Source organism: Etheostoma cragini, chromosome 2, assembly GCF_013103735.1.
Source record: "Etheostoma cragini isolate CJK2018 chromosome 2, CSU_Ecrag_1.0, whole genome shotgun sequence".
In the NCBI taxonomy this organism is placed as follows: domain Eukaryota; kingdom Metazoa; phylum Chordata; class Actinopteri; order Perciformes; family Percidae; genus Etheostoma; species Etheostoma cragini.
Genome location: NC_048408.1, coordinates 9,744,146 through 9,762,479, shown reverse-complemented (window position 1 = coordinate 9,762,479; position 18,334 = coordinate 9,744,146). Strand labels below are relative to the sequence as shown.

Here is an 18,334-nt window from a genome sequence, read left to right as displayed (position 1 = left end):
AGACTAAGTGTTATCATGCGTGACAAATGATCAGATAAGCAGAAAGCCAGAGCATAAAGGCTAATAATCATAGACATCACTTTCTCCATCAGTTGTTGCTGTGACTTCCTTTCTCTCCGCCCCCTCAGCAGCTCTGTCACTTATCCGAACAGCGGTAGCTGATGACCGCAAGAGAACCACGACGTTGCCAATTTATTTGTCTTCTTGCGCGCTCCTATAGGGGTTCCGATTTTTCCGATATCACCTGAAGGCAGCAACCGCATGCAACTCCACCTGAACCGCTGTGGAGGAGAGGCGCGAGGCAAACCATAGCCCACAGCTCTCTACTGTATCAACCCACCAAGTGGGATGCCTCGGAGCGGATCGGAACAGAAGGCTCTGACAACTGTGAGGGACTGAAGAGGAAGAAGGTGATTCTCACAAACAGAAGCCTGAGACATGCTTGCAAAGAACATTTCCCGAAAAACTGCCAGGATTTATGTGAAGTGAAGTTTGGAGCGGCAGCCGGGCGATCACCCAGCTGGTCTGGTGAGTAGCTCTGAGTAAATTTAGAACACACAGGGCTCGTGATTTTATGTCTAAATGAGGTTTAAATGACTCTTAAAACTTTGTGCTCAACTCGGAGCACATTTTAAAAGGGCGTAAGTGTTTCTGCCCGACTTGTGCCAAACAACCAAATGCGCAAATACGCACGCTTAGCGCACTCAAATGCACTTGCACGCACGCGCGCACACACACACACACACACACACGCACGCACGCACGCACGCTCGCAAGAGCAGAACAAGTTGACAAGTTGTCAAGCTGCATGGAGCACACAGGCTTTCTGCAGGCGCACCAGCTGGATCACTGCAGTCCGGGCAAGAGCAGTGAGACAGCGCCATCAATCGCATCCCAGCCACACTCCTGAGCGCTTGTACAGGGAATGGAGTGCAGCTTTTGGTCTGAGAAGCTGGGAGTCAGGATGGCTGTGTGTGAGGAAAGGGGTTAATGGGATCAGTGCCTTCGGGGCGAGGGTATAGGCTACTTCCACCATCAGTCAGTCACCGTGCTCCCATGCCAAAATGCAGATCCACGAGGCGCACCGCTGGACACTACATGTCCAAGCCCTGACTGCAGCCTATTATTAAAAGATGATAACATGGGAGGAAGACGATCTTTAGAATTGATTTTTAAAACACCCGAATTGAAACCACACGCGCAAGGAACTTTGTATTTCCAATGTATATATTCATCATCGTGAGGGATGCCCTTTTATTAGCAAAATAGACTTTATCCACATTTTTACTGCTGACAACAACATTATGATGCGAGTTCACGGATCATTTTTTAGCACAGAGGGTAACAAATCATTGTCTAATTGACACCAGATGTAGGCTAGTGTTTTTTGTTGTTGTTGCTTGCCAACAGTTTAAGGTCAGAATACTGGATTCACCTTTTTATTTTCCACAAAGTGGTTTGGGCTGCAGCTGAGGAGGTGAATATAGGATTCACGTTAGGCCTATAGTCCCATATGAGCAGGGCGAGGTTTTGCCCTTTGGAAGGTCTCACGTGCCGCAGCCTAACGTCAAGACGACCTTCGTGTAGGTTATTTAAGACATATTTATGGTAGCGATAAACAAAGATTAAGCTAAATACATCGAAAAAAAGTCCCAACACCTCTAAATCTCAATTGAGCAATTTGAAGTGAAAATACATTACAAAAATAATGGCAGGTAAATCATCTACTCATTTGTATAATCAGCATGCCATAAAAAATGATGTAGGCACGTTTTGGTGATGTAGCTATATTTCCAGTAAAAGGACACTCATAGGCCACTGGGGTCTTAATTGGTAGCGAGATTATGATTAATATGATTTGGTTGAGCACAGCCTTTTGTTCTTTTTCAGATTATTTTTTCAATCATTTTACAATGGTTTATTGTCAACCACAGTAAACCAAAGTAGTTCATAGTCTACCCTGGTCCTGGGTTCACACAGCGGAAAGGTTTTATCCGGCTATCAGCAGGTAAGTAGATCCGGACGTGCGCAACGCGGAGAGATACCAGTCAGCTCCAGTGTGGGAGAGAAAGGGAAGGAGTGAGGGAAAAGACAGCGGCTGCCTGGTAGTGGTAGATGGAGTAACGGAGAGGCGACAAGTCCACGTATTACCATGCCGAGATTTGGACTACATCATAAACTACATGCAAAACCTCCAAATATATGAGATTTATAATAGAAAAGGTACGTAAATCATTGTTTTTGTACGCGGTGGTCCCGTAGCTCCTTTAGCGTTTAGCTTCGGCATCTGTAACGTCTAAAAAAAAGTTGAGATAGGTTAGGTCGGCTATTGTGAGCTGCGGGCTGTGGAAGAAACCAGTCGCCGCTGCTTTCTCTACCTTTTTAGGGAAAGTTTAGCCTCAACAAAACACTGGGTTTAGTGTCGTTTTGAACAGTACGGTTGTTTTTGTATGTTGTCTTGTACCCTTGCAGTAGTTTAACGTTATGGTTGGAAAAGTGTGGAGTGTTTTTTTCAAGCCAATCTCTGCTCAGCGCACTGCTACCATCGTTTCATGAGGCGAATGGCTTTAGTTGGGGGATGGGGTTTGAAATTAAACAGTCTGGGGGCACCTAGCTAACTTATTTTCTTGAAATACTGTATTTTGTTTCTTAACGGAAAGAGGTCACTGGTTAGGGGTTGCAGACCTAAACAGAATTGAGCAAATCCTAAACATGTTGTGTTGTACGTGTATAAAAAAACAACAGAGTAGAAGTTTTAGTTCAGTTGGAATTTTTTACAATGGTCGCTCACAAGCAGATGGTTCTTTTGTACCTGCAGGCGACGTAGTCTCAGATTTAAGGTATTTTCAGTTAGACTCTGTCACTTATTAACCCCACGTAACGCACTAATAACCAAGCCCCGTGTCATCTTGACACGCTAAAAGGGCATGGTGGTTTTATTAACAGCACTTATGCACAGACATAGCAACGTCTTGCTTTTATTTGTCTTTGTACGGACTCACTCGCAGCCCGAGACGTCGTTAGCGGCTGTAAACGAATGAATCTCCAATTTTAAAGCAGTTCCATAGTCATAACTAGACAACATAGAAAAGTGCACCATTGTATTTAATTTAGTTCTAATTGCTGGTCTTACTGGCAGAATAGTCAGTTTATTGTATAAGATAGTTGTTTTTGCTTGTGTAATCTTTTTAATTTTAATTTTAATTATTTACTTATTTTTATATCCTGAGTGGGTGAGCACAAATGTAATTTTTAATGCATTTCTATACACGGGAAAACAACGCAGTATTAAATGTGAAGTCTTACATTGAAACCGTTTTTGTACCGGAACGGAAATTAAAGGTTTACAGATGTTCTTATTGCCAGTTCTTGCTCTGAGCTCATTAAGCAGATGTTTGGAAAAATGGTGTTCCTCTGTTATGAAGTGCACAAATGGCATTTTGCACAGTGCAGACATCTTGTCACCTGACTGACCGCTCTGCTTTATCTTATTACCACATGAAACCTATTTGGCTGTTTATCAGTCCAGCCGTCACTTGTCATGACATTTGAAGGAGTCTGGGAAGGTTCAAAGTGATGAAAGGAAGGCCGTTTTCAGCATTTACCGTACATCTTTTCACGAGTGATGATTGTAGAAAATGCTGATTTCATGTGGTTGTTTGCAATTTTTTATTTTCTTAATTGTAATTACAGTTAATTTGATGTACTTAAAGCACTTGCACGGTACCGTGTTATAATACTAACAGTTCTATTTTGTTTGTTTCCAGGTGATTCTGTGAAGATCACGGTACGATAATGGGTAAGCACTTGGTTTCGCTGCTTGTGCTGCTCCTGCAGCTCCTCTGTGGCTGCGCAGGGAACCCAAGGATGGCGAGGGCCCCCTCCATGCAATTCACCCACTATGTTTACAATGCCACCATCTATGAGAACTCTGCTGCTAAGACGTACTTGGAGAGTCACACCAAGATGGGGATCTATATCACAAATCCAGCCTGGGAGATACGGTACAAAATCGTCTCTGGAGACAATGAGAACTTATTCAAAGCAGAGGACTACCTGCTGGGAGATTTCAGTTTTTTGCGAATAAGGACCAAAGGAGGCAGCACTGCCATTCTGAACCGGGAGGTTAAAGACCACTACATGCTGATTGTTAAAGCTTCAGAGAGGAGCACTAGTTTTGAGTGTCGCACTAGAGTTAAGGTGCAGGTACAGGACACCAATGATCTGAGGCCTCTCTTCTCCCCAACATCGTATAGCATCTCGCTGCCAGAGAATACGGCCATACGCACAAGCGTGGCCAAAGTCACGGCAACGGATGCAGATATCGGTACCAATGGAGAATACTACTATAGCTTTAGGGAGTGGACGGACATGTTTGCCGTTCATCCAACAAGCGGTGTAGTGACGCTGACGGGCAAACTCGACTTCACTGAGACAAAGCTGTACGAGTTGGAGATCCTTGCAGTGGACAGAGGAATGAAGCTGTATGGCAGCAGTGGCTTCAGCAGCATGGCCAAACTCACAGTGAGGGTGGAGCAGGCCAATGAGCATGCACCTGTAATCACTGCCGTAACCTTGGCCCCCTCAGATGCAGACCATGACCCCACCTATGCTATTGTGACAGTGGAGGACGGTGACCAGGGACCAAATGGAGAGATAGCCTCATTGAGTATTGTGGCTGGTGACCCTCTTCAGCAGTTCAAGGCTGTGAGAAGCAGCCCTGGGAGCAAGGAGTATAAAATAAAAGCTGTCAAGGATGTAGACTGGGACAGCCAGCCTTTTGGATACAACCTGACTTTACAGGCGAAGGACAAAGGCAGCCCACCTCAATTTTCATCTGCTAAATTGGTACATGTCACTTCTGCACATTTCAAAGTGGGCCCTCCTATATTTGAAAAGGCCGTTTACAGAGTCAATCTTAGTGAATTTGCCCCTCTTCTCACACCTGTCACTATGGTTACAGCCGTGCCAAAGTATCCACAGCTAAAGTATGCCTTTAAACACAAATCTGACAGGAACAGATTTACTATCAATCCCGATACTGGCTTGATCAGCACTTCAGGACCAATAAATGCTGATTTTGCCCCCCGGTTTGAGCTAGACGTAATCACCAGTGACAAAAACGCGGCAACTAAAGTAATCGTTGATGTGATTGATGTGAATAACAATGCACCTGAGTTCCAGCAGACATCTTACAAGGCCAGTGTCGATGAGAATGCACCTATAGGGACCAGTGTGGTAACAGTTAAAGCCATTGATTTGGACACAGGCGATAATGGCTATGTGACCTACAGCATTACCAATATGAGCCCTCAACCATTTGTCGTTGACTATTTCTCTGGTGTCATCAGTACCTCAGAGGTCCTAGATTATGAGCTCATGCCGAGGATTTATAATCTCAAAGTCAGGGCATCAGATTGGGGATCCCCTTACCGGAGAGAGGTGGAGGTGTCAGTCACCATAACATTAAATAATCTGAATGACAATAAGCCCTTGTTTGAAAATGTAGACTGTGAAGTGACTGTTCCAAGAGATCACGGCGAGGGAGAGCAGATAACAACTGTGTCTGCCATAGATGCTGATGAGCTGCAGCTAGTGCGGTACCATATTAAAGCTGGGAATGATCTGGATCTGTTCGAATTGAACCCAAACTCTGGCGTGCTCTCCCTGAAGCACACGCTGAGCGAGGGAGAGGCAGCTAAAGTTTCGTTTCATAGTTTACAAGTCATTGCGACGGACGGCGAACGTGAAACTCAGCCAATGGTCATGAACATAACTGTCATCACGGCACGCAAGCCCGTCCAGTTAAAATGTGTCGAAACTGGTATCGCTACCATGTTGGCTGAAAAGCTACTTCAGGGCAGCAAAATCCACACACAAACTGAGCCGGATGACAACTTTTTGGACTTTCACTCAGTCAACCGGTACGCTCCTCAGTTTGCAGAGTCTTTCCCCAGTGTTATTGAAGTTAAAGAGGACCTGCCTGTTGGGGGGCGGATTGTCCATTTAAGTGCCACGGACTCAGACAGCGGCTTCAATGGGAAACTAGTCTACGTTATTTCAGGAGGGGACACAGAAAGCTGCTTCAAAGTAGATATGGAAACCGGCTGGCTTTTGGTTTTTTCTCCTCTTGACAGGGAAACAACAGACCAGTACACTCTCAACATTACAGTTTACGATCTCGGCTTACCACAGAAATCCTCATCACGTCTTTTGGGCGTTAAGATCCTGGATGCGAATGATAACAGCCCTCAATTTTTGCAAGATTCGTATTCAGTTGAAATAAGTGAGAGCACACCTGTCGGGACAGAAATCATCCAAGTGGATTCAACAGACAAGGATCAAGGAGATAATGGAGTCCTGAAGTATTCAATTTTGGGAGGCACAGATCACTTCGCGATCCATGAGGAGACCGGTGTCGTGACTGTGACAAAGCCGTTGGATCGCGAGCTCCATCCAGTTTATGTCTTGAAAATTGCGGCACACGACCAGGCAGTGACCGAGCCACAGTTGGTGTCCACGGTGCCTCTTAAAATTACCTTGGAAGATGTGAATGATAATCCACCAAGATTTGTCCCCCCTAACTATCGCGTGAAGATAAGAGAAGACCTTCCTATCGGTACTGTAATTATGTGGCTGGAGGCTCACGATCCCGATATGGGACCTTCCAGTCAGGTACGATACAGCCTTATTGATAACGGAGACGGAAATTTTGAAGTTGACAAACTAAGCGGTGCTGTGCGGATCGTGCAAAATCTAGACTACGAGACCAAACAGGTGTACAACCTGACGGCAAAAGCTAAAGACAAAGGGAAGCCCATGTCCTTGTCGTCCACCTGCTTCATTGAGGTGGACATAGTGGATGTGAACGAGAATCTCTACAGGCCTTTGTTCCGATCATTTGTGGAAAAGGGATTTATAAAAGAGGATGCAGCTGTCGGGACTTTGGTGATGACTGTATCAGCTGAAGATGAAGACAAAGGCCAAGACGGACAGATTCGATACTCCATACGAGCTGGATCTGGCCTGGGGATATTTACCATAGATGAGGAAACTGGTAAGTCTCTTTTTTCTGTGTTACTAAACAGCTGTGTGATGCTTGTGTTTGCCTTTGAAATATGGATGCATGAGCTTGAAATAATTTGTATAAGGAAAGTTTCATGCAGTTAGAGTTTATTCAGTTTATTTCTTGTGTGGAACAATGAGGTAAGGGAGTCTTCAAGGAGACGGGTAAGGGTCCTGATTCCAGTCATTTTTTCTCTTTGGGAGAATTGACGGCATTAGCAGATGGACCGGCTGTCTCTCAGACCGGTGTGGACATTCTTGAGTAGTAGTTGGGGGTTTAAGAAGTTTCTAAGTGGTTTCACCTCCTCATTTTGCAGCCGTGCTCTCACTGTATTAATTCATACTTTTTTTTTTTTTTTCTTGTTTTAAATACTACCAATTTAGAAAATGCTCATGGTTTGTTGGAGCTAAGATTCAAACATTCTAATAGCAAACGTAAAGTTTTCTATAACAGCATATAAAGACAGAATTTTCTTGCAGGTTTCTTCTTATGCTGCTGTAAATATGTTAATACTTGCTCAGATGCCCAGAATGATTTTAGCAGCTGACTCAAATTAGCTCAAAATAAGCAGTCTGGAATTCCAGGAGTTCCTACCCAAAACCTGGCAATCACCTCACATGGAAGTTTTGGACTTGGCTTGCTGCCCTCCTTTTAAAACTTAGTAACCACATTCTCGAGCAGCACCCCCTATTTGAAATTACATTTTTTTCTCTGCATTATACATATTTAATATCTAAATGAGGCAGTGAATCTTAATGCATAATACATAGATTTTTCTTGGCACATGCAACCTCAAAGGTTCATATCTACATTAGAAAGCTGGAAATGCATTTTTCTACTGTACCGCTGACCGGTACTGTTCTAAAAGTGTTTCATATTTTTAGTTTATTAAGAATCCGATACAGTATGTGAATTATTCAATAAGTTGACAGGAAGTCTCCTTGGTGAACCTATTGGGAAATAATTGCTTCTGTCTGGTACATTTAGTATGAGGAGACAAGCCTTTATGAAGAATCAGTCCTACAGGGCTGTGTGTCAGCTGTGGTGTGTCTGTGATTGTTTCTGTGGTAGTGGTTGGATTCTGATTTGTAATGAGATTTGGTTTTATAAACAGACATGCTGCGATCTAGTGACTGCATTTGCCTTCTTGCAAGAATTGCAAAGTGCTGCTTCATGACGTTTTAGTCCAGTTTCTTCATATTTATGTACTAAGTGGACTGCAATGGAAGTTGAATTTTGCAAGAAGAGTATAGATTCAAGATGGACTGCAGTGGTAGAGTATTAGCCTTGATAGTGCCACATGCAGGCCAGTGGTAGTCCATGTCTAACTTCAAATCCTGTGTAGGGTTACAGAGACAGGGAGCCTGGTCTGATCTTCTACTTAATCCCAGAGGCCTATATTAAGTGATTATCAGGAGGTGCAATGATAGGATTGTCCTGGGTTGGGTCCTGTTATTATGGATTACATCTGAGGTCAGTAGACAACTAAATACAGCCAAGGTGGTAATGCCCCTCCTATGATTTCACTAGATGACGGGTGTGGTTTGTAAGACTCCCGTATACATTTAATATATTTTCTTCTAAAAAGGAAAATATAAGCGGGGGTGGACTCACCGCTTTATATTCAGTTCTGCAGCTGCATGTTGTGAATCTAAACCAGAATGTTCTAAAATAGTTAAAAAATTGTAAAACAAATGAAAAAGCGGTGAAAGGAAAAAAGCCAGGAGCCACACACCTTCAGTCATGGAATCTTTTTTTGGGCTTGGAGGGAGTGAGGGAAGACTGTTCCAAGTATTTATCTTTTCTACTTAACACTTGGATTTCTTAACCCATGCAGTTTTGTTTGTCAAGATCAGTTAAATCCGTTTGTTGCCTGATGTTGTTTTCTTGTGTTTGTTCTATTACCAGAGTATAAATCACCATTCTTAGTTTTAGCTATTCCTCTTACTGTGGCATCCAAAATAACACAGTAACTATACTAGTTTGTGGGTAACAAAGTGTTGCTTTGAAAAAAACAAAACATTGCACTCTGTGGTGTTTGATGCTAGAAGTAGGCCTAGTGAGTGAGTCTCCTAGAGTAGGCGTATCTTACCAATCTGAACATGGGTTGTATTTTAGAACAGGCTTGCTACCCACTTGACTGACGTTCCCAAACCACACATGAAACAAACATTGTTATTTGTTTGTGAGACATTGCGATTAAATTTAAAAGGGGTGATTGGTGTTTATTGAATGCCATCATGTTCTCATTTACATCAATGCCAAGTAAAAGAAACCCTTTTATGCACACGTCTTTACCAGATATGGTTTCTATTCTGTCAGACTGCTCAGGGAGTCCATGGCAACTGTTTGCCCGGACATTCTCTGTGTTATTAAAAGCTCTGTGGTCACTGGCTCAGTGCCATCTTAATTTAAACTTACTCTTATCAAGACTGTTTTCTGGACCCCTTCCCATGCTGCTGTAGACCAAATTTACCATTCCTTGCTTTAATTGGAAAACTTGCTAATAGTCAAAGCTAATTTTGACTGACCGGGACCTAAAGACTCGGAGCAACAACCTGGAACTTTAACCTACTGAAGGCAACTGCTCATGTTTAACATATTAACCAACTTGGAGATTCAGCAGAAATAAAAGATGGACATTTCTGTTGAATATGAGTCTAGCATTAGCTTTTAACCCTGGTTTACTCAACCAATCTTGAGAAATAAATCTGCATCTCATAGTTTGCAAGACGTTTGAGTTCTTTTGCCACCCACCAGTGCACTTTGTTTCTCCACCATTTTATGCTGGGGAGGAAGCATTCACTTTACTCGTGATGAGGGATTGTATGCCAAGTGGCTGGCTACGGTTTACATGTTTACATGTAAACCGTTTACATGGGCCCTTGAGGTCAACCGATATGGATTTTCAAGGGCTCATGCCAATTTTGAAGAGGCAAGTGTGGCAAATGGACAATGTATTGTCCTTTTCAGAAAAGCTATAAAACCACAGAAAACTATTTTTAAAGATAGCTCTTTTAGGCTAGACACACCCTTAGCTGACAGTATGGCTGCAGAGTATTCCAAAAGAGCACTGCATACTGTATGTGGGTCTGTAGTGAAAACAGTTGTAAGGATTGTAACTCCTTGTGCAGGGCCCAACTATAATGTCAGTCTTGCACATAGCTAAAATCAGTGGTAAAAATGTCAAAGGATAGCGTGCACAAACACTTCCAAAAGATGCAGTAGTATAATGATAATCATTGAAAGCATTCTTATCATTATGAGCCTAATCAAGTCTCCACTCCTCCAAGTACACACCTGACTCACATCCCCCCTGACACACCTTCCGACATCAACCAAAAGGGCGAGGTGTATTTTTTTAAAATGTATTGCCAATGAGTAACTGTCGTTTCATTTCCTTATGCTGGGATGACTAAGGCAGAAATCAAGACACTGAGCCCTAATTTATCAAAATCTCAGACTAGACAAATGCAGAATAATGGGAAAGTCAAAGGGAAAGAGCCAACTTCACAAAAGGCATTTTTCAGCGCATTTAGATCAACTATTGCACAACTTCATCTCGGCGGCAGGATGGAGTATTCTAAGGTATAAAATGTCCTGAATTAAAGGGTGTTTGACAGTGACGTGCTTGGCTTTGTTTTTGAGCAAGGGAGCCAGACACCTTTAAGAATATATAGTTAAGAATGTCTGTAGACAATGAGGAATAATGGGCTGTGCTTGATTGGAAGTAAAGGAAGTGTGAAGGTACACTGCTGACAAGCAAAGTTTTATTCTTCTATTTATTACCTACGTCTATATTATACCTTATTATCTTTCTCCTATTCTCCTAGGTTTTGAATAATGTTAACATGAGCATTAGGTCTAGATGGATCAATCTGTTTTAAGCCCCATGCCACAGGAATAGTATTACCTCATGACCTCTAGTCATTTTTAATAATTACGAAGGTTGTCTATGATCTTAATCCCATGCGAATCGGCCAGGTCTATAATTTGTAAACATTCACCTGCAAATGATCTAGTATATTTCACCGAAATCCGAGGTCCTGTGATAATATTAGTCCCTTGCGAATTGACATTTCTGTGATTTGGCGTATTTGTATATAATTCTTTCAAGGTTTTTGTTACCTCATCATGGCCAACCAAGTTTGGACCACTGCCCAAACAAAGACCTCCATCCCTGAGTTGACACGCTCCCTGCGGCTTCGTCCGAGGGCTGACCTTGATGATGTGTGGGTATCCTAGTGGCGTAAATAAAATGCGCCTCTGGTAACTTCTACGGGCCTGGACCAAAAAGATACAGAACCCCAACCCAAGTGCGCTGCGGCGACCTTGTCCTGGCCGTCTTCCGAGTGCCTCCGGTTACCTGACTCAGTAAATCTGGGTAAAAGCAGGCTTTGCTTATCCCGTGCAAATTCACCACACGAAATTCAGATATTGGGTGGGGAGACGGGGGGGTAATTTCAAAATCACACAAGGTCCCGAGATCCTTTGCCAATAGGGCTTTAGATTACTTTAGCTATATAAGTGTGGCTATAATATCCTATACTATACTATACTATACTACTGTATACTATACTACATATGTAGATATAATAACCAAAGTAGGCCACAGGACAATCAATTTAAACGTCTCCACTTGAAAGTAAAGAGTAATTCAAGGCTATATTGCTGTGGAGGTGATGGTATGGAGCTACAACACACAACTTACTTTGAACATGTGCTCAAAAGCAAGTTGTGTCTCCGCTTGAAGTGAAATTATCCAGTATACATGGTAACCAGAGCAAAGAATGTCTAGATTAGACACAGATGCTGGTTGTATAATATATGCATTGCCCTTTCTTGTTGGATAATATATGCATTGCCCTTTCAGTTGAATCTGTTTGCAGCCTGTGCTGTAAATGTGTTCTCTGTTTGACAGACAGTTGGATGCATACTAACAAAGTCCCGTTAGTGTGTTTTCCAGTCCTTCATTTCTTTCCCCATTGTCCTCCATTAAAGGTAAACAGATTTTTGACATTAAGGACAAGATGTATGCGTGTATTTGTTTATGGTTAGTCAGGCTGTTGCCCACTGTCCCTAATGTTCCATCCAGTGCCTATATGTTAATGATAAAAGTGGGGACAGCAAAGTGGCACATGATTCCAAGTAGTCTTTGCTTGAGTGCTGTTACTGTGGAGACAGGACCAGGAATGTGCAGCGGGACAAAGTTGATTGTGGGCTTGCTAAATGGAAAACACACTTTCCCTAGTTAAAAGTATGTTGTTCTCTCAGTCGATTAAATCTTTTTAAAGAAACGTAAGGCTGCCTTGTGCAGAGGATGTGCTTCATTATGTGTTAATTATTCTCATGCTAACACTATCATGAAGTAGAGCAATACTCTCTATTCCTGTTGATATACTGTGGATAGTACTGCAGAGTTTTCACTTTTAAAGCAGTGTTTTTTTTTCCAGTGGCCCCCATGGAACATCAGAAGTCCCAAATGATGTTACGTACATTTTCTTATTGTATTTAGTAAAATACAATGCTCAAAGCCCGGTTTTATTAAACAGTTTAAGTTTGTTGTTATTTAATACTTCAAGCCACTGTTGCTAAACCCCTGACATTAACAGCATTGTATAGCATTACGGAGTACAAACAGAAATTATATTTTTTTGAAAACATTAGCATCTTCCATACAGACACATTTTCAGCATCTTCACCAGGGGCTCTCTATCTAAATCATGGCAGAGATATAAGCAATACCGACATGCTCTTATCCTGTTATTGAAATTCATTACATTACATTACATTCATTACATTGATTGCATCAAATAGCTAATCAGGGTAACCACTTTTTGTTATAGTTAGATTATTGCTTATTGCTTTGCATAAGGTTCACATTGTGACATTTTTCCTGCTTGCATATATTTTACATTACAATTGAATTATTAGTGGTCATGGAAACATATTAGGAAGCCTATAACTTTTCACAAGCAAACTAACACATAGCCTAGGCTTCAAACTTTAACACCCCTACACCCATTTAAACACACACATTGAAAAAGTGTGGGCTTGTAAGTGGGCTCGGGTGGGAATGAAAAGCACTAAAGCAAATTCACTTCTGTGAACTTTGCTCTTAGCTTTTCCTCAGAAAGAACATTCACACGGCTTGCCAGTTTCTGCTATTCAAACATTTTAACAAGTGTTCAAAGTGTTGAGAGGTCAAGCATGTATGTCTGCATCCAACAGAACACAGTTTTAACAGTTAACCAATTACATAGCATTTTTTATGGCATTAAAACGTACCTTGTTGATAGGACTGTTACGCCTCTGGCCTTTTGCCATAGTGCATTGGGTCATAATTACTCAAAAGACCTTTGTGCTATTTAACTTTAAAGCAACACTATGAAACTTTTCCCACTTCAGTCCTCATACAGGTTGTCTTATTGGAACTACAACTTGAGTCAGGTCGCATAAGCTGTTGTTCCAATGAGACTGTATCATTGAGATGAGACAACCTGTAGGGGTACAGGTTACAAAGTGTAGCTTTAACTGCATTCAGACTTTCCTATATTCTCAGTCAGTCCCATAATTTCACATAGCCCCCTTAGTTCTTTTTCAGTTTGCCAAACTGACCCATCCTCCACTTTTCCATTTAACCATTGTCAACTTATACAACTCACAGGTCTCTGAAAGCTCTTTTGTTTGCGCAGCTGAAGGCTACAGCCCCACATGGCAGTAAAAAAAACTTCCCTGCCAGTGAATGTAAACAGGAGTACACTGACTGGTTGTTGTTAATGTACCACCATAACATGTTTCAGTCTAAGTGCCTCGAACCAGCCTCCTATATCCGCTTGCTCAGCGGCAACTAATGTTCAAGCTTCTGTTCTCTTCATGGCTACAATTCGATCTCAGAGGTCACAGATAGTGCAGGCAGTGATGTAAAACTCATGGCATGTGTTGCACATAAATATGTTCCCTGACAGACCGCACGCTAAAGAGTATGCTTACGTCTTTCCTATCTCTCAGGTGTTATCCGAACACAAGAACTCCTGGATCATGAGACAACACCTCACTACTGGCTCACAGTCTACGCGATGGATCGCGGCGTGGTGCCGCTCTCTGCCTTTGTCGAGGTCTACATCGAAGTGCAGGACGTCAACGACAATGCACCGCAAACCTCAGAACCTGTTTACTACCCCTCCGTCATGGAGAACTCCCCTAAAGATGTGTCGATCATCCAGATAAATGCAGTTGATCCAGACGCCAAGGCCAGTGATAAACTCACCTACAGGATCACCAGCGGCAATCCCCAGGGTTTTTTTGCCGTTAACGCCAAGACAGGTAAGATTACTGATACTGTGTCTGTTATGTCACTATAAATTGCTTCCTCAGAACAGGAAGTCCCTGCTCTGACTCATGAGGTTATATTGTATTCCAAGAAAAATGGTAACCTTGAACATGGCTGCCTACCTTTAACAACTGTAAAGAAATCAGCTCAGACTCAAACTTTGAAGGCTAGCCCTACTTCCAATGCACAGTCTACATATTAAAATGAACAGCGTGTGTACGATCACAGGTCACAACCTATTCTTTTCATGAAAGCAGGGGTTAATTGGAATATACTGACTGGTTCATCTAAAGCCAGCAACTACTTTAATCATCACAAATACGGGAAACATATATAAGGAATTATGCTACATATTAAATGACTTGGGTCGAGGGTTTTGAGGTGTAGTGTAGTGCATGGCGGACAGGCTACTGAGCTGCTGTGAGGTTCCTGTTTCCTTTCTTGGGAAAAGGGAAGAGCAGTGTGAACACCATATTTTAGCCCAGGACAGGAGTGGGTTGAGCCTAAAGGGGTTTCTTCCACTCTAACACTCTAAAGTGTATTCTCATATGGTACTCTGCAAATGGTGTGATGATTAATATTTCATTGGATTCTTTTAAAGTTGCAGGAGCCGGCTATGTTTAGTTGAATAGCAGGGAAAATACTACATGTACATTCTGAGCCTCTCTGTAAATGTTTTGAGATTTATTTCTGCAATGCTGGACTGGAGTGTGATCCCATTGAAGAATGTGTTCTACACGCGTGCAGAGACCCACTCAGAGCCATTAGCATTGTCAATATAAGCATATAAATAAATCAAGACCAACAATCAGTTAGTGTGACTTATTGACTTCCATTTTGACTAACATAGATCAAAGTAGCAACATGAGATGGCTAAACTATGTATGTCTCTGAAAGTGCCATTTACCTAATTAGTTATTCTTTCTTACCTAGGTTACAAACAGCTTTGAAAGCATTAAACTGAAATGAGGAATGGGCAGTGAAGCAGTTGCTCCAGTTTGTCCTCACTGACGTGTGTGTGGTCCTGTTTCCCAAGGTTGTCACATCAACAAACGCAAGAGTTATTTTTGTTGGAAGTGGCAATGTGAATTTTTCTGACCAAATAAGGATTTATCATGTTGCATGCCTCCCAAGTAAGCCTCACTGTAATGCTGGGCACTCCCCAATGGACAGGAAAAGAAAGAAAAAATAAATGATAAAGTAAAGGGGAAACCTTAGGTATGCAGACACATAAGGTTGGTGTTTCATCTGCATGCCTGATAAGATCAGTTTACGTTATGCTGATAAGAACTTTGGGGGGCTGAAAACGCAAAGCGCTGGGAAATTGAATATTTATCTTTTGACAAAGCAGTCATACAAAACGCAGGCAGACCTCGAGCTGTGATGAAAATATCTTTACAAGCATGAGTCCTTCAGATATATTCTTTTTGTGTGTATGTGTCTTTTTGCCGTTCTGTGGATGATGACCCTGTGACAATATAGGACCACAACTGGAAAGGAATGTTCACGCTGAAGTAGGGATGTAACGACATGAAAATGTAACCTCATGGCTATAGTGACCGAAATTACCACGGATCTCAATATTATCACGGAAGTTTTAAAAGTGTGTTCAATGTGTTCAGAAAGCACTGATAAGCCTAAACAAGCTGAAAGAGTTCCAAAAAGCTTAACCGTGTTTGTTTTATTACAAAAATATAGGCAATAGGCTTGTAAAACCGAAAATTGAAAACTTGCTACTGAACCACTGGCCCGCTGTAGGGGTTCCGGTAAGAACTAGAACCAGATATGTCTGACTTTGAGATCCAGGAAGATTTATGTTGCTAGCAATTTACCCATACACAACCTGAATATCAACATGTGGCTGCACAAGTAATATTAAACAATCTGCTGTGTAATAATAAGCTATCAGCTATTCAACAAATCTGAAAACAGGAAAGAAAAGAAAAAATATAAAGAAGAGTGTCTGCTACCTTCGCTGCTACATTCTGTCTCCTTCTCCTGTCTGAGGACGGTGCACCTGCACGGCAACTCCCGGAGCTCCGGATGAACTGGGAAGGATTAAACACAGGGTTTCCACACCGTGGTTTTCCAACGCGATAATAAGGATATTTAAATGAAAACAGTAATTGTTACCGTCAATATTTCTACCGCGGTTAATCGTTACATCCCTACAATAAAGCAGCTGATCTCAAATTGACTGGCTTATTTGATTCTATTGCAAACATAGTTTTCTTTCTCCAGGCCTACGGTGAATTATCACTTATTCAGCAGTTGAAAGTCTTCCTGGCTCACATATCTAGAATTGGGTGTATCTTTGCATGGTTCTCTTTTTTAAAATACGTGTCAGAAGAGATCTCTCAAAAAAACTGAAGGAACCAAAGGATACTGAAGCATAAAAACATTAGAGCCGTTCACGCATATCAAAGCATGTTAAAACTTTTAACAGTGGGACACCAGAGCTCCTTCATTCAAGTTAAACAAAGAGTGGTTTGGACAAAGACAACTTCATTAAATCCCTGCTTTGTTGCTTTGATTTTCTTTGTCCATTGTTTGTGACGATTGCAGCAGAGAGTGGAGGTAGAGAGGTGGGTGGGGAGAGAGAACAGGGAGCCAAGTGTAGCTGCTTACTAGAGAAGACAGTGATGTATGCAGAGTGCCAGTTAAAATGACAGTAACATGTTTACTAGCCAATGTTATTAGTTGAATTGAATGCCTTGAGGAACAATTACAAGTTATATTTTATTTTCTATATCTGAGGTAATAAACAAGATGAAAATAGGCCTGATATCTATCTACATTATCAACTCAATATGGCATTCCCACCGCATATTACAGGTTTTTGAAAATGTTTAAATTTACATGTAAGTCTCTGTAATTACATGTTCTAAAATTGCATTGGAAGCATAGGCCCTTGGCATATCTACAAAGCGCTACCAAGGGGTGGGAAAAAGGAAAAGACGTTAAGGCCTATGTTTTGTGTGTGGGTTTTGGAACGTGCATGTGTTCCAAGTTAACTAGTTAGCCTTCTATCATGGACTACAGCCTTGTGCATACACTCAAGCTTCAAACACATATGACAACTTTGCTTGACGCCTTGGGTGGGGTTGGAGGCCCTTTTTCAGCACAGACCCACATTGACTCCATAAAGCCCAGGATGAAAGGCTTAGGCCCACCTTATTTCTGCCAAGTAAACAAGTCCTTGATATTTTGGCTGTTCTGTGACTTTAGTTTTGTCATTAAAGTGCAAGGCTAGCTCTTCCCTATAGCAGACAATACTGCAGTCCCAACGTCAGAGAGCTTAGAACTTGACGGTTTGATATAGCTTTGCTTTCACGGGGATTGGAACAAGTAGAGAGAAAACGAGGCAGAGCCATATGGGGTGAAAATTGTGCCAGTCAGCTGGATATGAATTAAGTTTTCTAAGGCAGTATGACATCAGTGAATTTGAATAATGCTGTTTGGGTCTGACATCTTCAAAGATGAACCAGTGCTCAGTTGTGTGATGGCACAGATCTCATCCCACCCACGGACATGACAACGGCGGTTTTAGGCTCCTAAGCCTTGATTTGGTGGCTGAGAAGAATTGTATTCCCTGCATAAAAGACTCAACAGGATATGGCTGAGACAGACAGACAGACAATCGTGTGTAAAATGTGTAAATTTAATTAAATTCTGTTTATTACTTGGGTACAAATTAGAATGAGGATGGTTCGGCCACACACACATACACACACACACACAGTGCTTTAGACAGTCAGTCCACTAGTAGTCTAGTTTTCTTTCCTACATAGAGGAGTTTATTAGAGCTCTGAGCTAGTTCATCTGAGGTTGACATGAGTTGCCCACCTTTTCTGTGGGAGAGTGAGCAGTGTTTATTACCTGGTGAATCACTTTCTCTCTCTCTCTCTCTCTCTCTCTCTCTCTCTCTCTCTCTC

General features: G+C 42.0%; 1 protein-coding gene across 11 annotated transcripts in view; it reads left to right on the top strand.

Moving 5' to 3' along the window:
• The first annotated feature begins 247 nt into the window (after positions 1–247).
• Positions 248–18,334, top strand: part of fat1a (FAT atypical cadherin 1a) — a 74,933-nt gene continuing 56,846 nt past the window's right edge. For 10 of the 11 annotated variants that reach the window (XR_004658837.1, XR_004658838.1, XM_034888358.1 and 7 more), the window contains exons 1-3: positions 1,980–2,223; positions 3,768–7,057; positions 14,078–14,392. Coding sequence is in view for 9 of the 11 variants with exons in the window: in XM_034888358.1 (XP_034744249.1) it covers positions 3,796–7,057; positions 14,078–14,392 (3,577 nt within the window). In the remaining 2 variants the exon portion in view is untranslated. Of the gene's footprint in view, positions 529–1,979; positions 2,224–3,767; positions 7,058–14,077; positions 14,393–18,334 lie in introns of those variants that run through there. The other variant, XM_034888336.1, reaches the window with a different exon arrangement.